Raw genomic sequence first — 16,372 nt, forward strand, 5'->3', positions numbered from 1 at the left:
AGACCGCTAAATGTATCAGCAGAAATTCTCACAGCATGCCTTTGGTATTTGGGAGGTCACACTGTGTCTGCTTTGGCATTATGGAAAGGTGGTTGCTCGTGGTGTTGGTGGTATGTTGGACTCTGTGTACTGAGCAGTGGTTAGCAGTCAGAGGTTAAACAAGCATGGCATATCAGCGCAGTTAGAATAGTTACTCTGACCTTTTTAAAGTAAATGACTCAACTGCAAGAAAACTCTGATGACATCAGGAATATCACCACTGAGCTGACAATGGAAGGAAATGCGGTAAGGACTTTTACATAATCTAGTAGACATTTACACAATTTCCTTAGGGATTAATACAGTATTCTGATTGTGAGACTGTGTTAATATAAGATCATTGCTGCCTTATTTTACTCTATTCAGTAACTATACACTGCTAAATGAACAGGTTAGATCTAGTACAGTAACTATTCTGATTGTCAACATGGACTTCTTTCATAGTAGCTTTACAACACTAGATAAAATGCAAATCGATGTCTTTTTATTTAGATCTACATGAATAAGTATGTAAAGGAAATGGATATGTGGGAATGAAATAAAATGCACACTTGGATCATAGGTGCTTGATGTAGAACTGTGACGTGCATGTTGTCATGGGCTCATAAATTGGAGCCATGTGGTGCTTGAAACCCATGCAATGCTTTGTATCAGTGAAAAATAGAAAAAGTTCTCAATAAAACAAGAATAAGTGAGAAGGCAGAACACTGAGTACACATCAGTTTGTTGATTTATTGCGGTTACAATTTGACAGATGTTTTTATACTGAAGATTGCCACTTCGCTCATTTTAATAGTTATTATTACCAGTGACAGGGTAACAATTGTAGATATTGCACTTCAGACACATCAAATGAGTTTGCATTAAAGCTCTTTTTTTTTCTTCCCACACTTTGTATTGAAAGTATACTATTTCTGTTATATAGCAAACCAAAAAATTCATTTTATTTCTGTATTTTCCACAGGATCTCAGTAGGAAGAAAAGCTCCACAAAGGTTTGTTGCCAATTAATCTGTTCAGGAAAAAAAGCAAAACAATTATAAGAATAAACCCTTCATCACAAACTACAAAAATATAATAATAATCTTAAATAAAGCTTACCTCTGACAAAAATTTTAGCGGAACACTCTGCCTTGCCAAAAGAGTTAACTGCGACTACCTTATATTCCCCACTGTCCTTTGGCCGAACTCGGAGAATATACAGGGAGCAGACACCAAAAGAGTTGGTGATGTAGTAATTATTGTCTGAGTTGATGCAGATGTCATTCAGGTACCAGGATACAGTTGGGGCGGGATATCCTCTAACGGCACATGTCATAAAGAGTTGGTAACCTTTAGGTGGTGTGTGGACTTTCAGAGGGACCAAGATAGATGGAGGTCTCTCAAAGGAGACCTCTGTGGAAATAATTCCATTTGAAGTTACTGGAACTTAAAGAGAAGGAGCGTTCAAAGTTAGTATTTAAAGTCAGATTTTAATAATGTCAATAAAGGTCCAAGAATATTTGCAAAATTCCTTCGTACTAATCACATTTCAAATAGCAGCATTATAACAGTTTTGCATATCCAGTGCAACCCTGAACTTTTCTTGATATGTGGTAGAGCTCAATGTGAGAATACATATCCTGTCAGCTCCCTAATGCAGTCTGTGCCTGTTTGTCTGGGAAATGTCAGAGTGAGCGAATGTAAGAATAATAATAATCATCTGGAGAATCATCTGGAGACAACTTCTTCAGTGACGCTGAAGAAGTTGTCATAGTATGGCGTTCCACACATGATGCAGCTAAACAAAGCCTTTATATTGTGTGCTAAATTTGAGAAAGGACAACATTATAACTGTGATGACTCTGCCCAGTCTGCCTGATGTGTGCTTTTGAGGTTGGCAGGGAATGAGGTAAGGTAGTTTCTGAGCAGGAGCGCAACTGTTGGCTAATTGTTTTAAAGTGCATGGTAGGTATTGTTCTCTCTTGTCCCACCAGGTGAACATATGTTTTGCTTAAGTTTTATTTTGTTTTCTTTTTAAAGATGCAGGACTTTTTTTTTAAGTTTAGAAAAATTTATTTAATTAAATTAAACTCCTTTATCTATTAGGCTCAGGAAGCATAAGTATACATTGGCATATTTAATAAAATGTATCCCATTCTTTTAAGAAAACTGACAAAACACATCACACAAACAAATCAGAATAATGCAATCATTAACAAAGACATAGCAATAAAGAGAATGATGAGATGATTTCTGTTTTAAAAATGTATATACTGTACTTTTAGTTCTTAATACAGTGTATTGTCCACTTTTAACTTGCAGTCTTCAATCAATCAGAATCAGAATACTTTATTGATCCCTGGGGGAAATTATTTTTTGTTACAGTGCTCCATTTTAAACCAACATTAAGACAAGACAGACAATACGCTAACTAAGAATAGTACAATATATACATATATATACATACATACATAAGTCACTTATAAATAAATAGTTGGAAAAGAAACATGTGTAGTTGTAGCAGCAAACAGTGTGTTAAGTGGATGATATAATATAATACCCAGGCCAACATATAATATAATATGTTGGCCTGGGTTAGCCAGGCAGGTTTTAAATACACGAGGAAAACCTCAAAATCATTCTAACAGTTTGATTGTTCTTGATTGTTCAAATTATGGTACCTCTTACATTATTATTATTAATGTAGGGTGTGTCTTCAGTGATGACAATAGATTTTAAATGACACAAAATGTATTTCATGAAAATGTTTGTTTTCTGACAAATTAGCTGTTATGGTCACTGGAAAGCACCTAAATTATCAAACTAATGCACCCTATAGTTTAGTTCACCGTTATGGCATAATTAAAAAATAACTAACCCACCTTTATTGATGTTGGTGCCCCATGTAGGTGACGGAGATGGATCGGACAGTCCCATATCATTCTTGGCATAGATTCGAAAATGATACTCTGTCCCAGGAAGGATGTTGCTAGCTGTGTATGTGTTAGTGAATAGACGGTCTGCTATAGTTTTCCAAACTCTGTTGAGGGAGTCATGTTGAGAAACCATGTAGTACAGGCGGTCATCAAGCTCCTGGTCTGGTGAGGGAGCCCATGATATCACTAGCTTTCCATGTACTGTTTGCTCTAGTTCCACAGGCCCTGGAACCTTGGGTTCATCTAGCAAAAAACAGAATAAGTTACAGAAAGTGGGATAATTATTTTGATAATACTCTGGTTCAGTTCGGCAAATTGAATAACAATATAGTCTATTATATATTTCACAAAGTTCAGAAACTAGTAGCGATACAACCTGTTTTACATTAATCATAGGCTGATATCTATGTCCTTACCTGTGACTCTAAGGTCAATGTCAAATGAAGCCTCACCCACAGAGTTTTTGGCTTTAATAGTGTAGATGGCTGAATCCGAGCGCTTTGAATTGGGAATAACAAGCTGAGATGTTCCCTCTGTATTTATGATATTAATCCACGCAGATATTTTCTCGTCATCCTTCAGCCAAGTGATCTGAGGTGGAGGTTCAGCCTGAAGATATCAATATCAGATAAATTACCTTAAATGTGAGGCAAATCCCCCCTTGTCATGCTGTGGTGAACTTACAACTCAAAAAATATGACAAGGGAAGTAAATGCAGAAAATACTGGCATGACAGATTTAAGAGTTATTAAGGGATGAAAAAATACTTGGAAACCTGATTTTGGGTTCATTCATACCTCAAAGCAAATTTTGATACGAGCAGAATTTCCTGCTCTGACAACAATGAAGTCCTCTGGATCCTTAAAACAAGGTCTCACTGGATATAAAACACATAAAACATTCAAATTAATGCAGGAAAAAAAAATCCCTGCTCTGGATAACTAAGGTAATCATTTATATTCACACTGAAGCATGTCAAGACTTACTGTTGGGATTCTTTGCACACACCATCGCAGATGGAGGGCTTGGATCTCCAGATCCTGACTCATTGATTGCTGTAACCCTGAACTCGTACTCTGAACCCTCAGTGATATCTTTGACTGCGTACTTTATGTCTGGAAAAATATGATTAATGTCAAGATAAAAGAGTCAATTTTCTTTAATGAAAGGTGCTAATTGTTCTTTAGGAGTAGAAATTATTTTTGTTTTACAAACCTTCAATAGGTTCATTAACTGCATTTAGGGGAATCCACTGATTTGTGTCCTTCTTCTGTTTCTCTACTTGGTACCCAATGATCGGCACTCCTTTATCATCCTCTGGAGGGGTCCAGGTCAAGTTGATACAGGTTTTTGAGGCACTTACCACTTTAGGAGCACCAGGAGGGCCGGCGAGTACTATAAAATAGTGAGAAGTCTAATTAATTAAATACTCTCATCATTAATAATTAGGACATACTTAAATTAATCAAAGACATTTGCAAGCAGTTTCTCTTAAAGAGAGCATAAATTCCAGCAATGATAAAATGTTAGACTGCTATAGTAGCTGCAGTGATAAAGTATTTAACGCAATCACAAAAGCTACATGAAAGCATTTTCATTTGGATTTGTCGAGAAACACTAAACACGACTTCATTTTTCTACACTCACTCATTATGCCAGCCATTATGCTTTCAGCTGTCTCCAGGGCATCACTAATACCCTCAGGGTTTTCTGCATAGATGCGATAGTTGTATTTCTTTCCATGTGTCACATTCCTGTCCCTGAAGGAGGTCTTGTCCGCTGAGACATCTCCAAGTTTTGTCCACAGACTCTGTCCTGTCTGCTGCCGTTCTATAATGTAGTTGGTTACAGCAGAGCCGCCGTCGTCTTTGGGAGGGTTCCATTTAATCTCAATTATTGATGAGGTAGTTTCAACAGTCTTCACTGGACCCTCTGGTGGACCGGGTCGATCTAGGTATCATGTTAAATTTTAAACATAAGTATGGGAGTTAACAAATATTAGAAAGTTTATTGATTTACCCTTTAGAAAATCTCATTTTCACATATATTTATCTTTGTTTCCATACCAAGCACAATAAGCTTAGATGTGGCCTCTATGGCTCCAAATGGGTTTTTCAGCTGGATCTTTATTTCCCCTGTGTCTATCCGCAGGCAGTCTCTGAACAACAGGCGGCTGTGATTGCGCTCCCTCACAATCTTAACTCCTCCTCCATCTTTCAGCTCAGTGCCATCCTTGAACCAGTTGACCTCCAAAGACTCCTGAGGAGGAAAGGGCATCTTGAAAGCAGCATTTTGTCCCGCTCTTACTATCACAGGTTTAGAGAACTTGTGAAGGTCATCTGGATCAAACTCAGGTACATCTATGAAACACAAAGCACAAGTCCATTTTAAAGATCTGTGACTGTTTTGCCATTTAATAGAAATGTAACAGCGAGAGAAAGTATATTATACCTCCAACTGTAACCTTCCCTTGTGTGCTGTGTTCCCCTGATATAAACTGATAAATTCCAGAGCTGTCATCATTGCAGCTTTTAATTCTTAGCTCATGAGAATTTCCATCTTTGGTTATGGTGATCCCAGCACCTGAGTTTAACTAAAAAGGAAATTAAAAAAGCAAAGGGAAAGTACCTGATATGGCAATTTTGTTAACACAATTTGTTATATAAAATTAGTTAATGATAGAAACATACTGTAGGTAGAGTTTTCTTGTTTTTCATAATACTGACTTATTCCAAATGCTATCTAAAATTGAAAAATATAGATTTAATAATACTTATTCATTGGCTTTACCTGCTTTCCATCTTTGAACCAGGTGCCATCACTGTCAATGTTCATCTTCACTTGCAATTCAGCTGATTTTCCTCGAAGGGCATAAATATTAGAAAGTCCAGAGGTAATTCCAGGCTCTAGGAAACATAAATGCATTTAGAATCCTCTTGACATTCTTTGTGATGAAGCTTTGTCTTTAAAACTGCATGCATATTGAATAAAAACAGAAAACATACAATATTTAAACGTTTCGTTTTTATTAATTTCAGTAAATAGCTGATCAAATAAAGGTGAGAACTTTCTAGATGTTTTGGAAGGTTTTTCTGTAATTCTTCAATAGTTTAACAAGTTTGTGAAACAAACAAGTGGCCACATCTGGGGATGGCTGCAGTTACTGGCTCTAAAGACAAGAAAGTCCCTATAGACTCCCAACTTAAAATCCACTTTAGGTCTGAGTCTGTATAAGTCTGTATAACACAGACTGAAAATCACCAGTGAACCCCTGGTAACCACCAGTTGTTAGGGAAAATGTGTATTCCCTGACCAGCTTGTGAATAGTTGCTGCTAGATGAAATCACTCACAAAAGGGCTGCTGTACCAGATACCTTTTTGGAAATACTTTGGTTGCTAAAAGATTCCTACGGTTTCCTATTGTTTATAGTAACTGTCTGCAAACACTAATGCTAAATAATCAGCAAGCGGTACTGAAAAACTTGAAAAAGTGCAACAGAAACTATAAGAAATATATGACCAGTGTACTTGTCAACAAGGGTTCCTCCACCAAGTTCTAAGTTTTTTTTTTGTTTTATCAAATACTTATTTCACTCAATGAGTTCCAGACCGAGGGCGATTGGAGGCCATTTTTCTTCCATTTCCTAATAATTGCACCAACAGTTGTCACATTCTTACCAAGCTTCTTATTGATGGTCTCATGGCACATTCTAGCCTTTAGCAGGTTTTATTGATTCACTGATTGAGTTGTAAGGGACCAAATATTATTTCGCTCAATGACATGAAAATCAGTTTATAACTTTTATGTCATTCCTTTTGGTTTTTTGGTTTTTTTGTGTGGTTTTTTTTTTCCCCCTCTGGATTTTTGGTTGATATTCCGTCTAATTAAAATCTATCTGCATTAAAAAAGTAAGCAGGGTTTCGAATAAAACATACATTGATGTTAATGTGTTATTTTTTACACTTCTGTTAAAGTCATGTAAGCTACTATATAGATATTTTATTAGTCTTTCTATATTGTTAGTACTGTAGTGCTTTTTCAGTTTTAAATATCTGGCATGCCTGCATATGCAAGTGGTTGATTTAGCATTTCACTACCACTGGTTTCTTCAGGTGAGTGGCCTGATGGCAATAACAACAATAAGTGATTTAAACTTGTCTGTGGCAGCTTCTCGTTTTGATGTTTCACCTATGTGCGATCAGAGACAGTATGACAATGCTATTATTATTATTCTGTGTTTGTTGATAATTTCAATGACTTGCAACTCAGTTTCAGTACTTTTATTTTGTCATAATAAAAATAATGATTTTACAACATCAAAAAAAGGTAAAGTCAGCTAAAATCTATCCTTGAAGAGGTAGTTACATAATGAACTGATTACATTATGAAGTTCAGCCAAAATATTACTGTGACCTCACTAGCAGTTTTATATTTATATTTTGGCAAATGTTTACATAAATAATACTTTTAAATAGTTAGACGTAAGAAGGACTTTAGGTCTCAAAGTAATTTTAGGATCTTACCAGTGGTTGTTGCCTCCACAACTGGTGGATGTGAACCTGTCATTGTTGGTTCATTTACCACTCCTCATCAACCATAAAAAAAACAAGTCAGAGGTTGATAGATTAACACATTATAATTACCCACATAATAACAAAAGTTGACTAACCACATAAACAACATAATATTCATATGAAAAGGTGCATCACACTTATCTAAAATGACATTTTCTCTCTTGGTTAATGTGGTTAATGTTCATTTAAAACCACTTCTGGGCATTCTTACTTGGTTTGGAAGCTGCAGATCCAGCCACAACTGGAGTGTCAGTGGGTGCAGCAGGTGGAGGTGCAGCCTCTTCAGAAGCTTTCATTTGCTCTTTTCTTTCCTCTTTCTCCTTTTCTAGTTTTGCTTGTTGCTCTTTGGCAATTTTCTGTAAATCCTGCCCAGATCCCCCTGCCCTTGTTGTTTTCCTTGCTGTCTTTTTACCCTTTTGTGCATCTTTATCAGCTGAATTGGGAAAGACAATTAGATTTGTGACAGTGTGCACTTAAAAAAATGTATTTTATGTCATGAACTCAATAATAGATTAAATTAATCTAATCTTTCAAAAAAATATTGTCAGTTAATTATATCATATATTATAAAATAGCCTTTTGGTGGGAGATGATATACCTTCAATGACAAGCCAAGCACTGCAAGATTTTATCCCTGCACAGGCACAATAAATTCCTTTATCTGCCACCATGCAGTCTTTAACCAGCAGCCTGTGAATGAGCTTGTCTTCTGAAACCTCAATGTCATATTTATCTCCCTGTTCCAGTGGCATATTTTTGCCAAACCACAAAATCTTGGCAAAGGGGTTTGACAAGACACACTCAAATATGGCATCTTCTCTCTCTTTTGCCTTTACTTCCTGAATCTTCACCAAGAAATCCACCATGGGGACTAAAAAATAAGACATTTGTTTATTATACTACATTATACATGAATTTATTTCAACATCCTTCATTTTGTTGTGTCATGTGCAATTGTAAAAATGCTTACTTTTAAAATCAGTGGAAAACATATTGACATCCTCGACATCCAACTGGTACAGCCCGGCATCCTCTGGCATTAGGTCTCTCATGCTGAAAATGTACTTTTTCCCAATTTTCTTAAGGCTGTGCTTGAGCTTATCACCCAGTTCTTTTGTGTAAGGGATCATTTCACCATCCTGTGGAGTGTGTGTATATACATAGATTGTTATTTTCATATGTTTTTGTACTTGCATAGCACAATGTAGCTGCAAGACAATAACAAAACAAAAAAGTCTTATTTGATTAAATATTGATAACATTATAACAGGATTTCATCAAAAAAAAGTAAAAACTCATTAACAAAGCTGCATAAAAAAAACCCCCAAAAAAACCAAAAACAAAAACAAAGCTGCATATCTAATGTTTAAACATAAAAAATTAATTCAAAGGTTGTTATCTGGTATATATCATCTAATTATCTTGATGTATCTTTGCAAGCACTGGTCATATTATGGCTGTGGTATTTTGGGGTGGTCCTAGATAATGACTCTATTCATTGTTTTCTACTATTATGGTTTAGTAGCGTTACGACTTCATTCTATAACTTACCTTGTACAGGAATATAGAGCTGCTTTGTTCAATGAGGTCCATGTCTATCTCAAAGGATGCAGTGCCATCTGCGTTGACCTGAATAGGTCTCAGATTAGAGAGGCTTTTGACGAACTGGGACAAAAACAGAGGAAGTAATAAAAGGAAAGCAAACAGACATTTTTTTTGCAACTAAATAGCTTTATTTATTTTTTCAAGAATAAACTTATAAACAAATTTAAGCTTGTATAGTCAACATCAAGCCTCATAAAGGAAGTAAAAAAAAAAAATCATGAACCGAATCACTGACCTGTGCTTGTTCTTCCTCCCTTTCTTTCTTCATTTCGTTTAATTTCTTGAGCATCCAACGATAGTCAGTTACCCCAAACTCTGCACAGATTCTCTCATAATCTTTCTTGTCAGCGCTAAGTAAAAGCTCCCAAAATTTTGGATCCATTTCTCCCTCTTTTTTCTCAGGTTGCTCAGATTTGGGATGAACCTTGCTGGAAATGGATATAGTAAACAATTTGTAAATCTATATATGACGCATGGTGATCAGTAGACTACCTCAATCCTACCTTTTCCTTTTTAGAACAGTCTTAAAATCCCCTTCTATTGCATCAGCTGCTTGCTTTTGGGCTTTGTTTTTTTTAAAACCCACTAGAAAGTAAAAAAAAAGGATAATACATTATCAACTATGTAGGAAAAAGTGAAGTGACAGAAATAGCCTTAAGCGGAGAAGTAACAAAGTATCAAATTTGGCAGAATCTGCATGCAGACTCAAATACGTGCAGATTTAATAACTCTATGATTGCTTTCATCACACTATCTCCATATCTATACCTTCATAACCTTACCTTCAATCACATTTAAAACAACTGTGACCATGGCTTGTCCATATTCATTTGTGGCGAAGCATTTGTAGGTATCTGCTTGATCTGGGGCAACATTTGGCATCTGGACAGTAAAAGATATACTGAGTGTAATGGACCTAGATAATTAACAACCATCCATCCATTCGCTTCTCCTTTTCAGGGTCGCGGGGGGCGCTGGAGCCTATCCCAGCTGTCATAGGGCGAAAGGCGGGGTACACCCTGGACAGGTCGCCAGTCTGTCGCAGGGCCAACACACAGGGACAGACAACCATTCACACTCACATTCACTCGCACATTCACACCTAGTGGCAATTTGGATTATCCAATTAACCTATCCCCACAAGCTGCATGTCTTTGGATGGTGGGAGGAAGCCGGAGTACCCGGAGAGAACCCACGCAAGCACGGTGAGAACATGCAAACTCCACACAGAAAGACCCCGGCCTGATGGTGGAATTGAACTCAGGACCTTCTTGCTGTGCGGCAACAGTGCTAACCACCGTGCCACCGTGCTGCCCCTTTACAATTTACAATTAACAACCAAATGTGTTAAATTTCATTTTGATCTAATTTATCACAATTCGTGGTGTGGAAGTCAATAATGTGGTTATTATTGAAATTTGTATAACTGTACTTTTTGTAACAAATATTATTTACCTTTGATGTAATCAAATATCTTTGTCTTCTAGATTGTCTTTACATTATCTGCTTCTCCTTTATGTGAACATGTTGCTTTAGTTTTACTGTATCACTTGCCTCAAATGTATGCTCATTGGAAGGGGAATCGTATTTACTCTGGTACCGGGAAGTATCAGACACATCTCCGTTATTTCTGCTCCATGTTACAGTTGGTGTTGGGTCTCCAATGACAATAGCTTTAAAGAAAGCAAATTTCCCTGTAAAAAAAGAAAAGAAAAAGACAGGTCACTCCCTGGAGACAGTGAAGAGATCCAAATATATACGATGACATTTAGTATGGATATTAAATTGAAATGGGTGAACAGTACCTGTTAATGCATTCACATTACAGAGGCAAAAAGATCATTTGTGTTATGCAGAGTAGATTTGGTAACATTGTCACTTCTGCAGATGTTTAGTCACGGTTTTGCAATTCTACTGACACAGGCTTCTTGCTTTTGAAAGGCAGAGACTTTTTCTTTGGGCAAATTGAATTGATCTAATCCATTTAGCAGAATCACATATTTCCTTGGGATGTTTTTCCCCTGAATATTAATGTTTAAAATTATTATTTTTTTTGCTATGAAACATACCCTCTTGGATGGTCAAAGCAATTGGCTTGCGGGTGAAGTCTGGATGGCTCTTTCCCTCTGGCAGCGTCTCGATAAACTGTGTAATCATCACTCCTGGGACCTTAGATTTTTTCTTGATCCCAACTGTCAAGAATTGGAAAATGAAATGTCAGTGGCAATACATGTGACACTTGGAGCAAGGAAAAGGATGAAAATCATAGCCGTAATTGTATTCACTGTCAAAATCTGTTGTTTTGTAAGCAAGCCCCCTTAAACCATTGCTGAAAACACATTCTATTACTTGATATTTTAAAATGTTAATGTTACTCACCTTATCACCACTCTGAGTTATATACTAAATGTAGCGTTTGCGTTTCAGTCAGATTTACCTCTTTTACATCTTCTGTATGAATCCATATTTAAAATTCAGCCTGAGAACAGATATTTAGTAATACATACATATTCACACAAATTACATGCGTATCAAGAAATTCATTGCATATGAGTTTTTGATGCCTTCATGAGCAGTAGGTAGATAAATGGCTAACATTTTTTTTCTGTTGCTTTCTTTACCTTCTTTACCACTGTAGTTCTCTGCAGCAGGAGCTCATAAGGCATATGTTAAGAAGAATGTACTGCATGGATCAGCATAGTAGTAACATTGGATTCGACTTAAAAGTTTAACTGACCCAAAAAACAAACAAGCAAGCAAACAAAATAAATAAATTGACCTGCAGAATATTTAATGAATAGTTATGCTATATAACTATTTAAAAAGTAGTAACAATATATAATCTGCACTGTAATGGTTACAGCACACATTTCCTATTCTATATTGCTACAGCTTATCAATGAACGTGTGCTTGCTTAAACCTGTAATATTGTCTGCCTGATGTATGGTATAGTCTTAGTAATAGGAGGAATGTAATAGACAATGTACATTCATGACTAGCAGATAAATTCAGAATTATGCAAATATACCTAATTTAATAATTTTCTCTCTAGAGTCATAGTACTTATTTAATTTGGTTAACACTTGCATGTTGCAGATTGATGTTAAAATTAGAATAATAAAGCAAAAATCATTCGTTTAAATTTGTACAGACAGTGTTTTGCTAGTCGAGTATTCTGTAGTGCTGTAGACAGTTATATGTAGTGCTCACCTTGGCCAGTGGCTGTCCCGTCTGTCGCTTTTGATTTTCTAATCATCTTGGGTCTTTTGATTCCTGAATGGATTCAGCAAGAATTGGGGAGAAAAGTTAATTTATTTAGGAAACATAACACAATATTTTCAGTGTACTAATTTATTAAAATAGCAGGAGCATTTTTTAGTTTTGTATTACTGGATTATTGAGTATTATTAAGTATTATTGAAAGAAATTGTTTAAAGATTCAGTTGAAACTGAGACTCAAAAGTTATCTGGCACCGAACAGCTTAAGAGAGGCGTTGCGAGATGTGACCAACCTTTCATTAAATCATGATGTGCAGGAAAATTTGGCCATGTTTGAAAATGTTCTTCTTTAGAAACCACAAAATTGTGAGTTTTTTGTTTTTTTTCTGGGGGACTGATTAGTTGAGGACAAATTCAAAACAAAGAAGGGTTAAAAATGTAGAACCTGTTATGAGAGTTCTTAAGGGAAATACTGTGACTGGTGACAAATTCAGACTGACTACACGGCAAAAGACACAGAACATGGACATCTGTTTTTGCATGTCGTCTAACTCTTGCCCTATGCCAAGAGTAATTAAAGTAAGGAAATCAACTTTTTAAGAATAGCTGAGGGGAAAAGCCCATATTTCTTACCTCACTTTATGATATTATTGTGCAAACTATTATTAATTTGTAGTTTTCTTCTTGTGTCGTTAAGATACAGCAAGCTGACGTGTTGTTTAAATGATTACATGCTTAGCAAATTCACATTTTTATGATCTTAAAGATCCATTCACAGCAGGGATCTCTACATGGCTTTCATTACCCACATGATTGCTATACTTAGAATGACAAATGTCACTTGACTAAAATAGACTGAACATTAATTTTAATGGATTCAGTGTTGCTGGGGCTTAAGCGGATTTGCAGAAATGTTAATATTTCGTTAGAACATTAATGCATAATTGCAGGAATTAGATATTTTTATCAGTGCTGGTTTTAAGAAAGATGAGATTGTATGAAATGATACGAAAACTAACAAATTCTGTCAATAAATCCTTTTATAACCATCACTCTGGTTGAAATAAATGATAAGCTGATGTATTTATTTATTACTTTTATGGGGTTTTTTTTCTTTTTTTTTTTTGTTTCCATATGTTGAGAAACATCAGCTTGATAGATTTTATAATAACAGGAAGAGATCTGGGATTATATACTGTTTAGTATTGTATGCTGAGATTGTCAAAGCTGTCAGTCAAAACAAAGTCTGACAGGGAAAAGAAAATAAGAGAAAAAAGGAAAAGAAAAACTGTACATGACTATAGGTTTAAAACATGAAAACATTGCTTGGATCTCTAATTTTATATACTGTAAAAAATATCATTTGACAGAGAAATGCTAATGTTCCCAAATGTTAAATGTTCCCTCTTACACTTTAGCAGTTTCATCATCACACCTACATATACTGTAGTTTTTAGTTTGGTGGAGAGGGAATTTTTACAGAATTTGTAAATTCCTGTTGCTAGTGTTATGAAATGAGTTGCTTTGAGTGGATGTGAGTCACAGTCGATGAAAATTTGTTTCCCAAAACTCAGTGTTTCCAGAGCACTTTAGTTCGACCCATTTCCTGTGTCCCAGGACCAGTTAAAAGTTCTGTGGGCTGCGTTGAACTTTATGTCCGAATGAAATAACCTGTTTGATGTGTCAGTGCACAATGCAGTACACAGTACAGAGCTAATGTTCTGAATCATTGATCTAACAGCAGGGAAGGGTGTAAGACGTCTGCAGCTGTTATGTCAAAATCCACCAAACTGTGTAAAGCTCTTTCACATATGTGTGAACAAGAAAAACTGTTTCTGAATGCCTGAGTAACTTGACTAATCATCATAATTTTTCAGTCTGTATAGCTCTACATTGTTGCTGATTAATTAGATACACTGACTTTATATTTCAGATGCGTGCGACATCTTTCATTCTCATGTATAGTATTTGCACAAACCTAGCACATCCCGGTATACACATGTGATATTCTAGGGTTTCAGCGCTTCATGGCTGTTGGAAGATGAGAAAACTGGACTGTCATATGATAGGTCACATGCCACATAAAACTGTGAACATCCCATCTTGCACATCTTAATATGCTTGTAAATCACTTGACAGGATAATGTCAAACTGAGGTGAAACTTTTTCAGTCTAGCAAATTAAATCACTATAGATTACCACATTTTCTATCTATGGGCACCAAACGGATAACCTTCATAATCAGTCCTTTTTAATTTTTGGTGCATTTACTTATGATTATAGCAGCAACTAAATGGTGAAAAGCCTTTAACTATTTTAAAGTATTCAGTAAATATAACAGAAAATGGTTATTGCTAAGCACATTGTTGTATTCTTGTGTTCTTAGGATAAATGGGATGAGATTAAGCCCATAACTTCAGCTCCCATTGTGGTTGTTCTGCAAAGTTATTTTTTATGGTCAGAAAAGCCTTTGAGATTTAGATTTTTTTTATTTTTTTACTCTAGAAATTATTTTTTTGTGTACTTGGCTTCTAACACACTCCTTACACAACCAGTTTAGGACTCCTTGCTGCGTGAGTTGTTTTTATAGGATATAATATCGCCTTTGCTGATGTTAACTTGTCGATGTTAATGCCACCAGCTGCTTCTCTGACTGGAGATGAAATACAGTACGGGATAGTATACTCAGAGACTGAGAGCATCATAAAGATGATTAAAAGGGAGACACCGTGAGGGGCATGTTCACAAAGCATGTGGCTATCTACGGAGATGACGCTGATGCCAGTAGCTTAGAGTGCCAGGTTTGCTTAAATTGAATTATTCCAGAATTTCACCATAAACTATTTTGTATTTTTATGCAGCTCATTTATCTATTTAAATCTTCATTTAAAACTTTTAGGGGCCATAAATTGACAAGCTGATGGATGAAAAATTAATAGAGCAGATTAGAGTAACTATTCATGAAGAAAAATTAAAGTTAGGAGTTTTAAAAAAATAACATGCTCTCAAAAGGATGGTTCTTGGTTTTAGGTATGGCTGTGATATTTTTTCTACGTGCACGGACATAGGGCAAAGTTATGAGTAGTAAGGATTTTTTGCCAACTGGCTACAATTATATACAAGATCTGGAAATCACATAAAGTTCATTTTATTTGAACTCACGTAAGCAGTTACGTTTGTATACTGATGTGCATTATTGTTGCATTTTCAAAATTTTTGAAAAACCTTTTGAAATGCATATTTAATGAAACATAGGAGCTGAGTAATTAGAAAACAACTTCACTGTACTTAAATAATGTGAATGATGGAAAATTAAACCACTTTCATGTGCACAACAAAGAACTTTTATTAAGTCAGCTCAGTTGTGTTTATAGGCAAATACTTTGCACAGTTTATCACATGGATTTACTGTTATCTTTAAGATTTAATATGGCCCAGAACTGAGTGTTAAAAACTAGAGCCATGTCTTAATACTTAACACCTTCATCTAAGACTGGTGATGTATATAAGATGAATGATGAACTCACCACAGTACTCCTGTGATCCTGTTCAGTGGTGCTGCTTCCCTGGCTGATATTCGAGTGTTGCCTTCCTGGTCTACAAGCTATTAAATCCTTACAGGAATGCCAATGACTCTGCGACAAGCTCCCACGTTGTCAGACACAGTGCCTGCCAAGACAGGGGATTGCTTTTTTTGTTTTTGGCATAAATCACAACCTCTAGATAGGAAGACGGAAAGCCAAGGCTGCCTGCAAGCCTTGTGCTGAGATGACCATAACTGGGACTTCTTGTTGACAAATACGTAAGCTTCCTCAGGACATTTACTGTGAATGACACACCTAAAAATGAATCTTGTTATGATCACACATACCACTTTTACAAGACTTTACATTTTACATTCTCCCTGTTTCAGTTCCTTTATTCTGTCTCTTTCACACATTGTTACAGATCATTTAGAAATACTCAACAAAGCAAGTGTGTACACTAGTGTTAAAGTCTTCAGCCACCCCCATTAC

General features: G+C 35.9%; 1 protein-coding gene across 1 annotated transcript; it reads right to left on the reverse strand.

Annotated features, from left to right (window-relative positions):
• Positions 1-774: 774 nt before the first annotated feature.
• On the reverse strand, positions 775-16,061 carry igfn1.4 (immunoglobulin like and fibronectin type III domain containing 1, tandem duplicate 4). Its single transcript, XM_026167022.1, has 23 exons — positions 15,884-16,061; positions 12,348-12,410; positions 11,206-11,328; positions 10,691-10,830; positions 9,919-10,018; positions 9,640-9,721; positions 9,372-9,564; positions 9,083-9,196; positions 8,502-8,670; positions 8,130-8,402; positions 7,743-7,964; positions 7,481-7,543; positions 5,747-5,862; positions 5,408-5,549; positions 5,023-5,316; positions 4,604-4,906; positions 4,172-4,351; positions 3,943-4,071; positions 3,754-3,833; positions 3,373-3,565; positions 2,903-3,199; positions 1,140-1,466; positions 775-1,050 (listed from the first exon to the last, which is right to left on the reverse strand). The coding sequence occupies exons 2-23, from the start codon at positions 12,391-12,393 to the stop codon at positions 1,046-1,048; spliced, it is 3,591 nt and encodes a 1,196-aa protein (XP_026022807.1). The 5' UTR covers positions 12,394-12,410; positions 15,884-16,061; the 3' UTR covers positions 775-1,045.
• Between the last annotated feature and the right edge of the window lie 311 nt (positions 16,062-16,372).

Source organism: Astatotilapia calliptera, chromosome 5 (assembly GCF_900246225.1).
Source record: "Astatotilapia calliptera chromosome 5, fAstCal1.2, whole genome shotgun sequence".
NCBI classification, from domain to species: domain Eukaryota; kingdom Metazoa; phylum Chordata; class Actinopteri; order Cichliformes; family Cichlidae; genus Astatotilapia; species Astatotilapia calliptera.